This window comes from Siniperca chuatsi, linkage group LG9 (assembly GCF_020085105.1).
Source record: "Siniperca chuatsi isolate FFG_IHB_CAS linkage group LG9, ASM2008510v1, whole genome shotgun sequence".
Classification (NCBI taxonomy): domain Eukaryota; kingdom Metazoa; phylum Chordata; class Actinopteri; order Centrarchiformes; family Sinipercidae; genus Siniperca; species Siniperca chuatsi.
Window position 1 is genome coordinate 11,366,334 of NC_058050.1, and position 19,263 is coordinate 11,385,596.

General features: G+C 41.0%; 2 protein-coding genes across 2 annotated transcripts; one reads left to right on the forward strand and one right to left on the reverse strand.

Moving 5' to 3' along the window:
• The first annotated feature begins 67 nt into the window (after window positions 1-67).
• On the forward strand, window positions 68-6,067 carry LOC122882109 (PILR alpha associated neural protein). The gene is made up of 4 exons (XM_044209161.1): window positions 68-355; window positions 455-533; window positions 3,725-3,871; window positions 4,539-6,067. Coding segments are annotated over exons 1-4 (249 nt in total). The 5' UTR covers window positions 68-354; the 3' UTR covers window positions 4,561-6,067.
• A 1,355-nt stretch (window positions 6,068-7,422) lies between these two features.
• Window positions 7,423-19,140, reverse strand: cops7a (COP9 constitutive photomorphogenic homolog subunit 7A). The gene is made up of 8 exons (XM_044209117.1): window positions 18,686-19,140; window positions 14,365-14,487; window positions 12,441-12,516; window positions 11,598-11,686; window positions 10,609-10,811; window positions 10,387-10,492; window positions 9,408-9,577; window positions 7,423-8,027 (listed from the first exon to the last, which is right to left on the reverse strand). Exons 2-8 carry the CDS (start codon window positions 14,485-14,487, stop codon window positions 7,988-7,990), a joined length of 807 nt encoding a protein of 268 aa, XP_044065052.1. The 5' UTR covers window positions 18,686-19,140; the 3' UTR covers window positions 7,423-7,987.
• Window positions 19,141-19,263: the final 123 nt, after the last annotated feature.

Here is a 19,263-nt window from a genome sequence, read left to right on the forward strand (position 1 = left end):
AGGACCAGGAGGGAGTGGAGGACGGAGGGACAGAGGCGGAGGAGACGGAGCCTGAGGAAGGTGGGCATCAGAAGATGCACATGAAGGATTTCTAAATAAAGGTGGCCTCGAGCCGCAGTCTATGTGTACACACACACATGCCACAAGTCCTCCAGGGAATTAGCTGTCACCAGGGTGAAGGCTGACACCGGGCTGTGTGCATTCGGCTGTGTCTGTGGCGGGGAATGCCTAATAGAGTTCTCATCACTCACAGGGAGGAATTGGCCGCTGTCAAACTGCAAGATACAGAGAAGACGTCATCGGATTAGTGTTGTAGTTGGAGGCCAGCGTCTTGCACATCCAATTTCATGTTTAAGTTGGCTTCATCGATTTCTTCTTTTGTTCTGGATACAATTATACTTGGTCATGGTCTGAGATTAGTAACTGCATGAGTATTTGTATGTGTGTGTTACAGTGGACCCTCAGTTCTACGTCACCGTGACCATCTCCTCACTCCTCATCCTGACGGCAGTCGTCATTACAGCCAAACTCTGGTAGGAACCTAAACTGTCCTCCAAAATCTTGTTTGTGTCTGTGTGTTGGGCATTGCTGAATAAGAGTTAATGATCAGCAAACTTTCTTACAACCTGTATGAGCTGGACACCTGTCCCACAGCAGGAGGGCAATACTGGTTCTCCTGATTAAAAGACCTCAGGGTTTTTTATGGTAAAAGTTGTGGATTAGACAATTGCTCATTTTAAGGACACACAGCGATGTGCAGACCAGTTTGAGCTTCAATATATGGTGTCATTTTGGATTTCTAAATTGGGTACTTTAAGACTTAATCTTGATCTGAAACCATTTTGTAGACCTCCTTGATTACATTTGTTCTGAAAAAATAGATTTTTTTGAGAATAACATGTACCTCAGTTAAAGCAGGGATGTGATGAGGTCAATGGTAGATTTATTTAGAATGGAGGTTCCCAACCTGGGGGTCAGGACCCCTAAGGGATCACAAGATAAATCTGAGGGGTCACGAGATGATTAACAAGATAGGAAATTACTGGATAATTGTACTTCTTTAGTATTAAAACAATCTTAGAGGGACTAATCATCTTTCTGTTGACCTGCTTCTAATATGTAGACATAACCAAACAGTGAAGAGGAGTCGCAGGAAGATATAGCTTTCGTTTTAAGTGGTAAAATATGTTGGGAACCACTGACGTAGAAATTAGTTAGGGCTGTTATGAGATTGGAGTATACTGTGTTTTGAAAAATGGGGCTGAAAGCGTCTAGAATTAGCTATTTTGTACTTAAAATTTGAGACTTGCCTGTTTACCCTCTGATGGGTCAAGATGAAAATGTATGGATTGGGTCAGATGTGTCGGGATTAGTGAAGAGGCCAGATGTGTGGGTTTCAGTGAAGATGGGACCTTGATAGTTGCAAATGTGTGCATGTTGTCTTGTCTGTTTGCCCATTGTTCATCATTACGTAATGTGACTACGTATTCCCTCCCTAAAGTGAGAGCTGACTAATTGCTAACTAATGACTTTATTAACAACACTTGTGTTCCTGAAAGTCACAGTTGGCACAGATGTGTCATTTAGTGCCATTAGAGTTGCAATGATTAAACATTCGCTATAACAATTAGGATCAGATGGGAAGCAAAAACAGATCTGTTGCCTTACCGGCTTGAGCAATGTCATGGCTTCGCTGGTGTCAATGTGCTTTAACAGCCCACCAGCCATTAAACCTCTCAGAGCATGTAAACACAGGGTGGGGGTTCTGTATATGTTACGTTTTTAGGCCTTGTAGCAAGTGCTCGCTGCACACATGGCCATTAGCTGGAAATGGGGAGTCATCTATGTGATGTAGTGGAGCACTTCCACGCTTTGCTGATCAAACCAATAACACCTAGTTTATTTGACCGCTGGGACTCCTCTCTTCCCTGCATCTTGCACTCTGCTTTTTCTTCTCTTTTTTTGTCAATCTCCACTTTTTTATACTTTTACTCTCCTCCTCCTTACTGTAATTCTCTTATCTACTCATCTTACCCACATTTCTATTGTATCCTAATTTTTCATTTCATTGCCTGAACCTGTATAATTTGTTCTACTTCATATCCCTTTTTCATACTCTCTCTTAATCTCAGTTTTGCTCCCACACTCCTACATTATCTTGCTTCCCTCGCTCTCTCTCTAAGCCACCCTACCTCCTCCCACTTGGGCCTCCTTCCCCTTCGCCTCCCAGGGATTTTTTTTCATTCCCTTAATACTTGTTCCCCATATTCCTTAAGGTTCTTTCACTTACTTCCAGTTATCGTCATTGCCTTGCTCTAACGCTGCCTGTCTTTGCACAGCTGGTACTCCTCTTATCTCCCTCACCAGTCTCCTATCTCTCCCAGCGCCACCAGTCTGGCTGCAGATCCACAGATAATCCTCCAGCTTGCTGTGAGCTGATACATGATAAACCCTCTTTTCTCTCTGTTCCTGAGACTGGCCTTTGCTGTTATTTCGATAACTTACTACACTGGCCCCTGTCGCGAAGGAAAACCTACGCTGCTGGTGGATCCAAAGTGGCCTCACAAAAGTGAGAATTGCAGGGATTCAGACTGGAGACATGGCACCTGCCCCTCTCTATAGACTGGCTTGTGCTTCAGTGTCATAAATGTGTAAATAACGCCATGTGTTAGATGGAGAAAGTGCCGCAGAATGAATGGGAGGGGGGTACAGATGGACTGAAATGATAGCCTATAGTGGAAATTGGCCACTGTCCAGTTCATTATGATTATAGAAGAGCGGCATATGTGCTCAGTGATTTTCCCAGCCCTAAAATCGTCAGTGTAGCTAATGTTCAAGCGTGACAGTGTTTGTGTGTAAGTGTGTGTGTGTGTGTGCGTACAGAGAGAGGGGAGTCAGCCAGAAGAGGACAGGTGTTACTGAGGGAAGATGAGGGTGCAGGATGGCTTTTATGGTTGCGAGAACAGCTTTGTTGTGCGTCTAAATATTCTTAAGAGCCTGAACCTGTGACTCGCAACTGTGCCTTCACCCTAACTCACTCTCCTTACAGAAGTAATGGCACGCCACCTCAGTGATGTGTCACCCCTATGTCCATTTCTTCGCCTTGTTGCATCCTTCTCACCTCACCCCTTCTGACTCCCACAGTGCCTGTCTCCTTCCCTATTTCTCGCTCTGGCTCCCTTTCCCCTCTGACACTGTTTTAATGAGTTCGATGAGTGCACTAATTCTCTCTCACAGTGGCAGTGTAATGTGTTTGCTGATGCTAAATGGCTCGGCTTTTCTCGATGCTCTCTGACTTTGTTTCTCTGTCTCTCCCCCCTCTGTCTTTTCTCTTTATTCTGCTCTTTTTCCATATCTGTTTCTCTGTCTATCTCCCTTAATTTCAACCTCACCCTCTATCACTTCCTGCTCTCTGTCTTTCCCTTCTTTTACTGTTATCTGTCTCTCTCAAACTCCAACTTTCTTTGTGTCCTTTGATCTCTGTTTCTATTCCCGTCCCTCTTCTTTTTTCTTTAATTCCCATCTTTTTCTTTCTCTGTCTGCATCTTTCTTTGTCCTCTTGTCTGTCTCACCAACCCCCATTTTCCCCTCTTCTTTACTCTCTAACCCTTTCCATATCTTCTTCATCTTTATCTTTTCTTTCTTCCTCTCTTTCCTAATTTCTTACCTCCTTCCACCCCTCTCTCTCTTTCCATCTATCTGTGCCACTATCCCTTTCTCTCAGTTACGATCGCAGCTGTTCCCAGCATCCGCCCCCGCTTTCCCGTGGCGTGGCTCCCCCCCTCTCCCTTGCGCTCCCTCGTTCCCTTGCTTCGGAGGACAGCCGGCAGACGTTGCACAGCACCTCCTCCTCCTTCACCGACAGGGAGAGGTAATGAGTCGCCTCACCAGCTTTGCACAGTCTGAGTGTGTCTTAAGTCTGATGTGCATGTGTGAGTCTCGTGCACCTCTGGATTCAAGTTTGCGTGTGTGTGTGTGTTTGTGTGTGTGTGTGTGAGAAGCAGCCTTATTACCTCTTTTGCGTGCATTGTAAGGATGTACATGGAGTATATAATTGGACAGTAGTGCTATTCTCTGTGGAGTATTCAGGGCTGGAGTGTTGGTGTTGCTGTAAGATGTATCAGTGTTTTAAACTCGCTCTCCAGATGAGTCATCGTGGGCCTGTGAAAAGGCGCCCAGCCGCCGTCCATGATGCTTTTATTTGAGGGTATTTAAAGTTAATCTCAATCATGATAATTATAGTGCTGTACTCCAGTGTTCCCTCTCACTTCCTCCCATCAGCTTTTCCTCCACCTTCCTCCTCTTCCTCCTTCTCTTCCGTCTCTTCCCCCCGCCGCCCTCTCAATCCCCTGTGATGCAGCTTTCCGTTTGCGTGTACACCTCTTTTCCAGCTTCAGGCCCCTCTGCTCCCCTTCTCCTCTCTTCTTCTGTCTTTCCTCCCATCATCAGGGCTCCCAAGCTTCCCACAACCCTCCCCTCCTCCCTTTTTCTCTTTCTTTCTCTCTCACTCTTCTTCTCTGTGTCTCTTGCTGTGTCAGGATACCAGTTGTGAACCTCTGAAGTGACTGTTTTTCCATATGGTAAACATTTCTACGGGACCTGAGGAGGAACATCAACATGACCAGAGGGTGTGCCTGCAGCGCCATTTTATTTTCTTTGAAACTGTGAAACGAATTCAGGGATCCCAGGTATCCAGCCATCACAAAACTCCTCGGCTCCCCTGAGGTCTAAAAAACCAAAACTCATCTCCCCACTGCTCTCCCCTTTCCTTCCGTCCTTCCTCTGTGCAAATTTATTTTATGTGGCTCCACGTCACTGTAACCTGCTCCCTGTTTTTCATCCCCTGTATGGCCCCGAGCTCTGCCAAAATACCCAACCACTCTACGCTTCGACCTGCCATGACTAATTCACAAACAAGCAGTTTAACTGCCATGCAACATCCCATTACCCCTGAAATGCCCTACCTGTGCTTCCACAACTGTTTCCAATGATCCAGCTGCACATGAGAAGATGTTCAGTATTAATTCTAATCCAGCAGACTGTTCTTTTATGACATGACACTCAAATTCAGTTCAGTCTAACAGGCTTGTATCTGGTTTGTAAATGGTTAAAAAGCCATTCTCAGCATCTCCAAACACTGAACGGGGTATTTCACAAAGCTGTTTGGCATGGCTGTAGCCAACAGGCAATGTGTTTAACATGTCACGCTCCAAAAACTGCTGTTTATCCCCCGCTTTGGGTGCCTGAAATGCAAATAGTGTGGTTTTTTTCCTCTGCAGTGTGTAGTCTGTTTTGTTTCAGTTTTTCCTTATGATTTGTTCTCTTAATTATCTGGCTGACGTTCACCTCTGTCAAGCCTTTGTAGGCACCCTTTGTTCCTGCTGGACTGTGTAGAGGTGTGTTAAGCATAGAGTTGTGGAGATAAAATATTCAGAATGGGGATGGATAGAAGAGGCATTCCTGTTGAAAATCAATGATTCCCAAAGGTTTTGGATGGTGCACAACAAAGACAGATTTATGTCATCATGGAAATGAGCATCTGTGAACAGTACGTGTGATCAAAGGACTGATGTTACCAGAACAAGGAATTTTTTCCACCTGACAGCCAAGTATCTCATTTTGGAAAACAAAACCACCATCATTTCCCTTCATATCATTATCAAGTCACTGTATATTAGCTATCTTGGGTGCACCAAAGGAAAGTAGTACATCAAGGAACATCATTTCTCTCTCCAATGAATCTGCATGTATACAGTAAGAAAACCTATGAGAGTTGCTTCAAATCTATTATTTATAAATGTATATTTTATCTATCAGTCAGTGATATCTTACAGAACCTTTTAAAGCCAAATGTCAGTTTGTGTTTGGCAACTTTTCTAAGCAGCTTTGAGACATGATCCCCCCACTTACACACATTTCCACTACAGACATAATGCTGGTGGTATCATGCGTGGCTCGTGCAATCCTCCAGATATCCAGTCTTGTGATTTTTAGTAGCATTCCTGTAGAAATGTGGTCTTTCTGTACCATGGAAGTTAAATAATAAAGACTCAACACTGGCGTTTTAGCTTTGTGTCTATCTGTTTATTTCTGGGCATGCTGAATGAATTCCCCTGGGAACTGTGCGATCTGCAATGCTTTATGGGAAGGACAAAGCTTACACTGTGCATTTTAATAGCTACCCCTGTATCCTAATCTTTTTCTCCCTGAAGTGAACATTTAGTCCACTGCCTTGCATTGATTTTGAACCATAGGCTTGGCATTAAAAAGTCCTGCATGTGCCAATCATGTTTTTACCAGAGAGGAGCAGCTGAAAAGGAAGAATAAGGCGGCTGCTTGTGTCTGAAGCTTTTCCTTATCTCCTCACCTCATATGGATTCCTCTTGCTTCAGAAAGATTAACAGGATGCTAAGCAACAATTTCCTCTTTGTACAGTTTTTCAAACAAATGTCAATAAAATCAAGGCGGACACGAGGAGAAATGCCACCCAACTGTATTGAGATTCTCCACCAGCCTGCTGTACAGCTAGTGTTTCCATCTCCTCTGGGCATTTTACTGATCTATCAAAGTAATTGATTGGCTTTGTTCCATTTGGAAGTTTTAATGACCGTCTAGTTATAAGATATACCAGCATACGCTGCAGCAATTTGTTACCACGGTGGCCAAACAACAAACACTAATGCAGAAGTTAGGTGTGAACTTGCGTATGCAGAGTCGTTGCTCACACCTATAATAAAACACATGCGACTCACCTGCCACCAAATTACCCATACACCAGCTAACCCTCTTTCACTGAGAAACACTTTGAGAGGTGTACAGCTGTTAGAATTCACAGCTCCAATCTAGTAAAAAATTTTAACCAATTAAGCTCAATCACACTGACTGAAATTAACACCACTATTTATAGAGGTGGGAGGGATGTTGGGGGGGTGGGATGCAGGGTTGTGTCTACTTCCCTCTCACTATTGCTGCTGGTCAGCTAATTGCCACCATTAATGTCAGGCAGGATGAAGAGCAGAAAATTTAGAGAGAAAACAGAATCAAAAGAGTGAGAGATGGACAGGGCGGGCATCACAAAGGCAATTTTGAATGCGTGATGGAGGTACAAGAGAGGGTGGCAGGCAATTTAAACAGGCAATTTTGACATTGAAATAGAAGCTCTGGGCAAAACATATGCATATAAAATATGAATGCACTTGGCGTGTGTGCGTGAATGTGTGTGTAGCCATGCTGGTTGTGCACAGGGGAAGCCTCAGCTCTATAATACATTAGTCTCTTTGGGGACATGCCCTAATTAATGGCTTGACCTCCTAACGGGTAGCCCCCTTCTGTGAGTTAACATTTAGCTGTGCACCCTCCAGAGATGCACTTGGAAGTGCATTTAATAAAAGAAGTGACAGTGACATTAATGAGACAGTCAGGGTAAGTACAGGGCTTCATTTTATTTCCCGACAATTTATATTCTGATTTTATACGTCCCAACTCAGCAGAGAGAAAAAATACAAAGCAACATAGACTTAATCTAAACCAAAAGAACATTTTTAAACCAATAGAGATACACACATACGCGTCAAATACACTGATCATGTTTCTGGTCAAAGGCAACTCTCCTGCTGCTGACTGTTCTGTCTTGAAGTGCTCTATTTGTGTGTGTGTGTGTGTGTGTGTGTGTGTGTGTGTGTGTGTGTGTGTGCGCGTGTATACACGGACAGTCCGCCTGCTATTAACAACTGCAAGAGTGGATGTTACACCTGTCATTTCCATCTGCCAGTGTGTGTTTCTGAATCCGTTGAGGTGAGATTTTGTGACAAGAAAAGTTCCCATTGAGCTTCCTGGTTTTACTGTGGCAAGCGTATGTGACAAGGGTGTCCGTGAACATTGGTCACATTGTTTAATGTATCCGCTTGTCCGTCAACATGTCCATGTGTACATTAATCTGTGAGAGTGTCCATCAGTGCCGCTGTCTCCACATCTCAGTCTCTTGTCTTCAGTTGGACTTGGACCAGATCTTCCCACTGCCACGCAGCCTGAGCGGGAAACAACCAGTAAGAAACACTGCATTGGTACTTTGTTTGGGATTTATCAAAATAATGTTATGATTTACATGTTTACTTTCCACTTGTACTACTAAACCAGCATATTACTGATGCAACCTGGGTGCAAAAGCATCTTTGTGTTAAATATCTAATATCTGTATTTAGTATTTTTGCATTGAAATTGATCTCAGTGGATTTTCTATTTCTGCAAATTAAAAAGAATTATTGCAAAGAACCTATTTCTAATAATAACTGCTGCACAATCAGTCCCATCCTTTAAATAGCTTTATAAAGAAATGGTGTCAAAACTCATTTTAATTTGAGGATTGAGGTTAAGCTATCATTAATTTGGATTTCAAAACATTAAATGGATCTTCACTTGAATGAAGTGCAGTGCTGAGTGATGAAAATTATAGAGCTTTATGCTTCATCAAAATGTGACAGGCAGCCAGAAAATAATCACTGCTTTCTGTGCAGCAGCAACAACATAAACAGCAGACGAGCAAAGCATCTCGTCTGATCACTGGAGGGGGAAACGGTTCTTTCAGGAGGAGAACACGTGGGGCATTTGTATATCCAGTGACATTTTACAATCCAGGACAGATGTGAAATTAGCCATCGGTAATTGGGCCGGATGGAAGCAGAACAGGAAAAAAAAGTCCCCGATAGCAGGGTTAGAACACCAATGTGCATCTGATAATAAAGCTACTTCATGCAGACACATGCACACACTCACACACAGGCAAACCACTTACACCGGCAGCTGGCTTTTTAATGTTTATTGAAAAAATGGAAACACTGCGGTTTTCTGTTGAAATAACTTTGCTCTCTACAAGAACATTGTACTAATGGCTTTAATTTAGTGTTTGAAGTAGTCTTTTATAGTGCTGTGGTTATAACTAAGGTAAATTTGTATTTATAAAGCACCTTTCAAAAACCACAGTTACAAAGTGCTTTACAGAACAAAAGGAGAAGCAGCAATAAAAGAAACTTAATGGAAAAAACTCCATATGCAGCTTTTTATTTCAATTTTGTGACTTGTAGGAATAAGTAGCTCTTCCTGCTTGAAAAAACCTTAACACAAACTTGATTTAAAAGCGCACCAACAATTCTGAATAAAAACATAATTTCAGTAAATTATTCTACATGGCCAAACATATTTTATGTATTTAATTTCTGAAATGTTTGCCATTGCTTTTGAAAAATGAATGCAATTTTTATGCAAACTCTTGGTGGTTAGTTTGTATAAAAATCTGTAACATCCAAGACGCTAACATAATTTATGCGGACAATATTTGGCTGCTTCCGTGTGTGTAGCCACATACCACTGCATAATCACAATAAATACAAAGGTGATGTCACAGTACTCACCCTTTCACCTTTGAACTTTTTTTGCCTGGTTGTCGTGGTTCCTGAGAGGAGGCGGGGTCTCGTGGCTCCGCAGGCTGGTCTGCGTCCTGATTGGAGGCGGCTCCAGCAGGGGCGGGGCCTGACGACGGAGAGGCAGCGCTGGCCTTTAACGTTTTCTGCAGGTTTGAGACCTGAGGGAAAAGTGGAGAAAGATTAAAATTAAAGATTAAAGAGGAGGGATGAGTTAAATGATAGGTTAATAATTTTTCAAGTCAGTCTCAATACAATAATCAGGTCCCCATATGAACATGTAATTGTTCCTACTGTTCATACTATCATCATCCCTTTGTAATGCGATTTCAATGTAAGTGATGGGGGACAAAATCCAGTCCCTGTTCTGTGTAAAAATGTATTGAAAAGTTTATATGAAGCTAATAGGAGGCTTTAGCAGTTAATCAAAGATTAAAGAGTTAATCAAAGAAAGTGGATATCTCCTAAGGTTACAGTCCATTTAGTACAAAATTCCCTCTTTGTGGTTCCACAGACAGTGTTTCCTTGCTGAGCTGCTGTTGAGGGACAGTAACACAAAGACTGAATTTCTTACTAAGAAGACTGTAACCTTGGATGTATTTTGCACAGAACAAGGACTGTGAATTTTGTTTTACATTAGAAGCACATTAGGAAGGAATGTCTTCACAGCCAGTATGAACAGGAGGACTGGTTGCAGCAAGCAAAGCCTGTTTCAAATGTTCTTATGGGCACCTGACTATTGTTTAAAGACACATGAAGAACTGTGAACCTATCCTTTAAAGTTAGAGGTATGAACACGCTGCTGTATTGGTTTACCCCCAAACAAGACGCAAAAACAGGGGGAAACTAAAATACCACAAGTAGCTGGAAGCATAAAAACACAGATGCAGAAGAAGGAAGAGTCACATTTATTGGATTTTCTGGGGGGAAACAGTGAGAGAACTGTAGGCTGAACAGATGAGGGACTGACCTCTGTTTCCACTTGGACTTTGACCTTTAACTGGCTCTCTCTGTACTGGTTCGCCCTCGAGACCTGCTCCTCAATACCACACAGCACTGCCTCACACCCTGTACACCTGAGAGAGAAAAGACCAACATGGAGGGAGGGAGAAAGCTGATTGTGAGTTAGGAAAGCAGATAATTGAGACATAAATCTAAAGTGTGTGCACAGACACACAGAGGTGATACTGACCACTCCTGCAGTGTGTTGATTATGTTTGGGAGCTCGTTGGGGCCGAGGTCACGACCCACGCTGCAGTCCACCTCCACCTGCTGGTTCCTCTGGTCCAGTTTGCCCTGGATGATGTCACAGTAAACGGCATCGATCAGCAGGTCCTCTAGCTCCCGCACATTCTTCAGCTCGAGCTGCTGCAGGAGCAGCGAGTATGGCAGGCACTGAGGGGGAAAAAAGACACAACAAGACTTCATATCCTCTTCTTTTTTAACCAAGGTATACAGGCAGATAATTTGATTGAAAAAAAATGTTACAGTGAAATTGCCCATTTGTCTAAATGTCACTGCCAGAGGAAGATGAAAGGAAAGTTTGGACAATTTAACAATCCTCCACTGGGCAATTAAAGAGTTCAAGCCTACATGCGCAGTGAAAGCAGTGACATATTGAGGAGACAAACGGGCAGGAGTGAAAGGAGCAATGGTAGTGGAAAGTGAGATTAAGTTAAAAAGGACAGAGCTGGTGAGAATAATGAATTAATTATTTTTCAGGAGCAGATAAAGAAAAGGGTATAAGGAAAGGTGCAGTATGGTTGAAATGAGAGATGCTGTAAAAAAAAAAACTTAATACTTTATCATGCACATGGAAAGAGGGGTAAAAAGTCTAAAATGACATGAGCAGTAGTAGTTTTGCTGGTAACTTTTTCGTGAGAAACTTGAGACTGAAATGCTTGTCTGTTGCTGTAATTCTAATTTAGATGATATAAAAAACGGCCACAAGCTTAAAGTCACAGCCAACCTCACATGAACTTGGATGCTAAAAATTGGATAATGTGTCTGAACAAAATAGCAAAGCCATATTTAAAAGCAGAATTGTTAATACATCATTAATATCTTGTTTTATGAAGCCTACAGCAATATGATGGCAGCAGAAGTTACATTTATTTTCTATTTTTGAGACAAATACAACATTACAGTTCAGCTGCATAAGAGAAACTAATGAACCAGTACCTTGAGGTTGGATGCCAGGCTGATGATGGACAGATGGCGGAGTTTGTTTCTCTGTGCGGGGGTCAACTCTGGAAGAGAGGCTGCTCTCTCTATAGCAGCAGACAAGAACATCAAATAAAAAGTCACAATGGGAAAAATATACCAGAGCAGTGTGTAAGTGTCACTTTGCTGAGGGTCAAACAGTTGCACATAATCGAGGCACTACTTATTACTTTGAAGTGTAATGCTACACAGAGACTCGTAGGTGAGTGTGGAGCTGTTTAAGCAGTCAGAGAACAGAGTCGGGAGGAAGTCGGTCTACAGCGACTGTCTCCTGCTGCCATGCTCCCCTGGTGACGGGACTCACACCCTCTGAGACGGCAGCTCTGACAGCTCCTCTAAGGGCTCCACTACACAGCTCTATGAAAGTAAATGTGCTCCCTGTTGGCGTGACTCGAAAGGGAAGGGAAAAATAAAGTAGGCTACATTCTTTTTCCAGGCTATTGGTTGATATTCAGCATAAAATTAGACATAATTAACATTCCACTTCTTGTTGAAGCTAGCCACTGCATTACACAGACAGCAAATTTAGTCACAAAAGATTTAGTTTATTATCCATTTGTGCCAGCACTGCTGCGACACAGACAATCAGCAGCCAATCAGAACGCTTGATGAAAAGTTGCCCAAACACATAAAAGCACTCCAGTAATTTTATCTGTGAATAACCTGCCTGCAGTGTCTCAGGTGAGGGTGGTTAAGCCTCTGTGTCAAGGTGTCTGCCTTACAGCAAAGAAATACGGCTCATAATAAAAGGGTTGCAGGGCTGCCCTATTACTTATTTACACTGTGCTGCCACTGCAATACCTTTGTAGTCACAGTAGGTTCCATAGGCAAAGAGGTTCAGGAGCTGGTACACTGGTGCATGAGGGCCGTTCTCCAGCTGTGGTTTAGAGGCAAGATGAGGGGAAAGAGAAAATTATGTGACAGAACATAGGAGTAATGAGACTCTCTACATAAACTGCAACTGCATTTTATCTATGCACATTGAGCAACACTGAGGAGAGGTCTTGTTGAGACTCAGTGAGAGTAAGAGAGAGAGAAAGATAGAGTGACCACATGAAGACCTGACTGCTTATATTCACACCTGGCATCAAAATCTGTCTCCAGTGATCCTTCCTGATCAGACTTCAGATTCCTGTTCAATATTCAAATAACAGAGTGAATTCCTTCCACAGTGTTTCCTTATGGCTGACCCAAAGCTATCAACTGATGTCTGTCTTTTATATTTTATATTTTAATGTGACTGTTTTACCATATGGATTCTTCTTCTGTTTCAAACTGCTTCACCTGTTACAATAAACACCTGGGGGGATACATACTATGTTTAGCAAAATTACCAGCAGGCACGCAAAACTTTGCGTCACCACAATCTTTCCATTTAGATGTAAATGAGCCCAACAGATTATTGACTAGATTATTGCTGTTCATCTGATTTTTATAAATGCCGCGCTGATTTGATGAGTGTTGTGCATGTCTGGAAAGCAGTGAAGAGCAAAAGAAAATGTTCTCTGCTGTTGAACCACAAATATTGTTTGAAAAGAAGACACTTGGAAATGCAAGCGTTTATTTATCACTAAGAAGGTTGTATGTGAGGGAATATTATAAATAGCCCAATGTTGTGGGAGATTTTTGATAAACCTTTAAAACTCTTCTGACAAGATCATTGCTGTAAACAGATACAAATAATATAACATGCCAACTTAGTTAAGTATTACTGGCTGGACCTGCTACAAGCCATTTAAAGTCAAGAAAAACATATTAAAGCAGAAAACCACTGAGGGAAACAGAGAGGTAAAGCTTTGAGTTATAATAACATGCTGTTGCATTGTCTCTCTTTTGTCTAAAAGATTATAATGCATCTTTATAATTTGCTGTAATATTCTTCATTGCAGTCAAGGTATTTTCATTGTCAGAACCATTTCTCTCTCACTCACTATTTCGACCTGGCTAGTCTGTGTGTTTCTCTCCCTCTGTGATAAACACAGAGGGAGAGAAACACACAGTGCTGCTGATTTTTCACCTGCTTTCTCAGACGTAAAATTTCAGACACAAAGTCCCCTCTACGCATTCTTCAGCAGTGCCTCTTCTCTTCCATTTTACCTACGCAAAACCTTTGTGTGGTCTTTTAATAAATTGAAAAAAGTAATGTGCAATCTGAATGTTCAGTGAATAAAAAGGGACAGAAATCCTGATTAAATATCCCCCCCGGTCTGGCTTTTTCCTTCATCGTTTCCAGGGCTTTCCTTAAAGAATGTAACAATGGTGCTGAACAATCCTACTCTACAACAGCAGCATTTCACCTTCAAAATAGGGTGTTAACTACGTATTCTCATGCAAGTTTAACATAAAATATACGTAATATGTCGGTAATGATAGCAGCATCACGCCCAGGAACTCTATATATAGATGTGTTGATTGTGAGTTGTGACTTTGCTTACATCATTGCAGAAATGTACATGCATTTCCACTTGCATAGATGATAAGCGTGGTCCACTGTGTTAGGAAATACACTTGTGTTGATGCTACACTAACAATGTGGTCACATGCATCACTGACCCCTCTGAATGTGGTTTTGGTTGGTCAGACTCTCCATGTGTCGTGGATACATGAACACTTGTGAGATTAACTGTCTAGTTGTGATTAAGATGGATTTTTTTCATGCCAGGTCTGAAAATGTCCGACAGGACACAAAGGTTGAGGAAGATAAAGTGTGAGAGAGAGTGTTTACCTCTCTGACATTAGGCAGCTCCAGGATGTCAGAGAAGACGTAGAGGCCTGGGGTCTCCAGCAGAGAGCTGACAGCCTGGGCCAGTGCTGAGCCTGACAGAGACAGGAGCTGCTCCACCTCCATCTGATGCCAAGGGACACAGGTCACAGAGACACAGTTAGCGGGTTAGACAAAAGTACTACAGAGAGAGACATGAGAGCAGCAGAGTTATGTAGAAAGTACACAAATCAAGGAAATAACATCCATTACCGCCTTGGCTCTGCCACTTTACGATGATGGGAAATGCTGTCTACGGACACGGTGTCACAATCTTTCATACTCTATTAACAATCCCAAAGTTCTATTAATGAACACTAGGGCTCCACAGCATGTAGGTATCTTTGTCATGCCCTTCAAAACATATTCCAGCCACTTGTGCCCTGCTGAAAGGACACAGAATTGAACAAACAATACTCCCTTTTCATTTAACATCTGACCAAAGCACTTAACCCTCAAATTACCTGGAGAGCTCCTCAGATAGTGGAAGAGGAGCAGCACTAGGTAGCACCAATGCGGGCAACAAGTGTAATGAATGCGAAGCAGGGCATGTATATTCATCAAAGTCCATTCCCTGCATAGAGACACGATGCAAATGCACTTTGGGCTGAGGGCAACACCAGAATAATTACTTAAGTAGTGGCAAGAATCTGCTTGTACCTCGAGCAGATATTTAGTCTCCAGAAAGTGAATCCTGAAAATAAAAACAAAATAACAGACCATTCCCTCATGCAAAACCTCATGTCGGTGTTTTCTGTACTTTGGCCTGACTCTGGTTTTGTAATCCACAAGCTTTATAGTAAAAATTACCCACATATAAAAAAATAGCACAGACAGGATGTCAGTCTGATTCTACTTGTGTGTTCCTTCCAGTTCGAAAGTGTCTTAACTGACAAATATCCCAGTATGAGGAGATGTTCTTGTGACTTTGATGGGATATTTTAAGATCTTAATCCCAGAAGACACATCTTGGGACACAGGGAAGTTTAGTCTTAAAGTTACATCAAAAAATGATTGCAGTTGCATCAGACCGGTTTTATTACCAGAGGCCATTTCCTAAAATTAATGCAACAGAGAGTCTGGATACCCACTGCTGAGCTAAGACTAGTCTGACTGGTTCTTATTCATCTCAGTCAGTGCCGATGTATTGTATCATCCTAAATCTGATACATTTATATGCACACATGCACATCTTCCATATGTTGTCCCACTGGACCACCATCAAGGAGGTCTAAAGAGCATATTCTCAGGCAAGCTGAACAGATGAGCAGGCATGTGTTTCAGCCAAACAAATTAACCTACACTGTTTCAGAAACAGTATCTATTTTAATTTCAGGATTTTTTGTCAAATCAAGCTCTGAATGTCAGTGCTGGATTGGATCCATCTCTCTATTTCTATTGAATTTAAAAGAAGGACATAACTGGCTGCATATCAGTGAGTGATGGCTGGAAGAATATGTGGACCTGCTCAATATGCAGGATGCAGCTGTTCAGATTCAGAAAACCTTGGGAACCTTGGAGATATAAAAATAAATGCAAATAAACATATAAACATTACATTACTAAAATAATACTGAAAATAAATAATAATTCTAAGGATCCCAAAGGGACACATAGTTACTCATTGTGATAAATAGTTTTTGTCGTGCAGTAACAACCTTAGATAATCACTACATTGTTGTTGCTCTTCTCAATTAATTTAGTTTATAATTGTCATCTATGTTTAATTGTGTATCATGCAGACATAATGTCAACAAAAATTATTTGTATAAAAAACGCTACTCTCTGTGTACCTTCTGTCCTCTTTTGTATGGCACAACAGGCACCACAAACCCTATCTAAAACATTTTACATTTGTCCAGCTATTATTATTGCTTTATTGTTATTTGTACTGTTACAGTGAGCTTTAGATTCAATTTAGAGTTAGAGAATCAAACAGAATAAAAGATAAATTCATAAAATAATAAAAAGGAACGAGGAAAACAATTTAAAATTGGATTTGGCAGCTGCAAGCTTCTACTGTTGTTTATAATACCCCAAACTCACTGAAGGAGCATTCACTTCAATAGACTCTCAACTCTAATAAGAAGGGGTTCATCTATCTTTCCCATAATCTTCTTTAACCAAAATGGATCACAGATCACTGCAAACCACTTCCAAGACTCGTGATTTTTTTTTTAATGAAGTGCAACTTCAATGCTGAATTTAACAGTGTCCCAGTGTCATATGCAGAAAGATATGTGCTGTTTTGCTGATGAGCAAGTCAACTTCAGATGGTCAGATCCTTAATGGAATTCTAACTCAAATTTTCTCCATATAACAGAGAGAGAAAACCCTGATTTAACCCCTTAACAACCAGCAGTCTGCAGTGGATCAGTCATTACAAACTCATGCTGTACAGCCAAACATTGCTCATACCCAAAAAACAATACTAAAATTCTAGTGAAGACCTCAAACTTGAAAAAAACAACAACAACAAATATGTCAGGCTGAACTTTGGAGAAATGAGTAGAAAATTATGGACAACAGGTCTCCAATATTTCCAGTGGATTGAATGATGCAGCCATAAAAACATCTGATTTTGAATATTTCACCCAGTGTAAACAATATATAGCTTTAATGAAGAGTTTAAACAAGCTGATAAAGAATATATAGTAGATGATATACTGTCAAACAACATCTGGGATAAGAGGACTTTAATCACCGTGAAACTACTTAAGGGAAAACATTGTAAAAAAACACAGTAAAACTTTGTTAAGGGGTTAGATTAAGATTATTGCAATGTCCCAGTCAAGTGAAAGCAGATAGAAAAGCTTAAATGTATGGGAGCAAAGGTAAAGTTCCTGGAAATTGTGCTAAGAGTGTAAGTCACTGTTACTTTTTTTTTCCTAAAAAGGAGAACATGACTGCATGATATACATTGTGTGTGTGTGTGTGTGTGTGTTACAACATAAAAGGATGTGATTTAAAATTATATTATAGTATTAAGAATGGATGGATATCAGGGCTAAATCTTACAATTATATTAATTATTGATTAATCTGTTAATTATTTTCAATTATTTGATTAATCATTAAGTACATAAATAGACAGAGAAATTGTCAGAAAATTGTGAAAAATTCCATCACAATTTCCAACAGGTCAAAAAGACTTCTTCAAATTGCTTGTCTGAGCCAATCAACAGTCTAAACCCAAATAAATTAAATTCAAAATCCTATAAAGCGGAGAAAAGCAGCAATCCCTCAGATAATCAGAAAATGTTTGTCATTTTATCATTATAAATGATTTAAACAATAAATTGATCAACTTGTTGATTAACTTCTCTGTCAATTGACTGTTCAATTAATCATTTCAACACTAAAGTAAACAAAGTAAGGGTATACACTTCTTGCCTTACTGAAAGTTTACTGTTGAAGGTTCTGATATTGTCAGGTTTCTGCTGCACACAGCAGGGAGTAAACAACATTTCTACTTTGTAATGGCTGTGACTGCAAATGTAGTGAAGTACACTACTTCAGACAAATACTGCCTGAGCAAAGTAAACTTGCTGAAAGTGAAAAATACACAAAGGACAAATACACACAGATTTTCAGTAACATACAGTAACAGGTATTCACACGTACTCCACTTCCACCCATGCAGTGATACGACTTTGAAGACTCAAGCAGTAACATTAATACAAATACTTGTGTTAGTAGCGTTAACGTTAAATGCCACTGTCAGATAGACACTCTTTACTGTTTCAAGCGCTGACCTAACTTACATATTGAAATTATCAAATGTCAATAAACCGAAAGTGTCGTTTTAAGATACGTCACTGGTCATGTGAGGTGGTGATCAACGAATAAGGTAGATAAATAGTTAAAAGTCAGGCTTCCTCAGCCAAATTCCCTGTATTAACGTTAGCTGCACCGCTTAATCACCTGGCTAAAATTTAAGCTAATGACCTTATCTGTCAACAGACATTAATGCAAATGACAGATGCAGAGCTTAACGTACAATACATCTATATCGTTTCAGGTCAGAGGTAGTTTTTAGATTAGCAGTTCTCTTTAAAAAGTATGTTAGCTATTATTCAAGCTCAATGTGTCATGCTAGCTCGGTTGCTAACGGCAAACCAACCGCAAGGCTTCGCTTAACCGTTACCGTTAGGCCTCAGTTAATTTTAAGCCTTTCTAGTGATTCAAATCATACCACTGTACTGCGTAAATAACCGGGAGATAAGATATGCACGTAAATGTTTCCATAAAATTGTTAAAATAAGCCTGTGTGTATTCAAATTTACCTTGTTGTGTTGGTTTCTAGCAGACAGCCTCTCTCTCTCGATTGTTCAGTTCCGCTGTCAGAGCACGTACAACAACAGAGCAACGTAATCTTTGATTGGACAGTAAAGTGAAGTGGGCGGGACAAGTGAAGCTGTCGATCAGCATCTGCATCAGGGGGAATCAGAGAGAACAGCGTCATCTAGCGGTAATGTGATTTATACCACCTGGAACAGTCCAGATCAATATGGTCTTCAGAACTAACTGGAGGTCAGGTCCCAAGATAAATCTGAAGCAGTCACTAAACAGTTGAGTGGAGGGTTTTTGTCTTCTGCCTTTTTTTTTTCCTAGTGAAATAGGTCTACTGTTTTTTCGTTAAACTCTCACAACTCATGTCCACACTAAGGCTATAACATCTTGCAAGGGGTCACAAGTAAACCTTTTATTTTAAAATCATCACAAGCAAAAAATGTTGGGAACCACCGATCAGTATATTACTCTTACATTATTACATTACATGACCAGACTTCAACTGGTTAACGTGTCAGTAGGCTGTGTGGAAGTTTGCATGTCGTCGAGTGTAAAAAACAAGAAGGTAGAC

Bases quoted from the DNA above. Each gene is read 5' to 3' on its own strand.
- cops7a (XM_044209117.1), bottom strand. From the start codon at position 14,487: ATGGAGGTGGAGCAGCTCCTGTCTCTGTCAGGCTCAGCACTGGCCCAG. The intron at 12,517-14,364 runs GTAAACACTCTC...TCTAAACCACAG, and splicing joins AGCTGCCTAATGTCAGAGAG to CTGGAGAACGGCCCTCATGC. The intron at 8,028-9,407 runs GTGAGTACTGTG...TTTCCCGCTCAG, and splicing joins AAAAGTTCAAAGGTGAAAGG to GCTGCGTGGCAGTGGGAAGA.
- LOC122882109 (XM_044209161.1), top strand. The intron at 534-3,724 runs GTAGGAACCTAA...CCTTTCTCTCAG, and splicing joins GTCATTACAGCCAAACTCTG to TTACGATCGCAGCTGTTCCC. The intron at 3,872-4,538 runs GTAATGAGTCGC...TTGCTGTGTCAG, and splicing joins TCCTTCACCGACAGGGAGAG to GATACCAGTTGTGAACCTCT.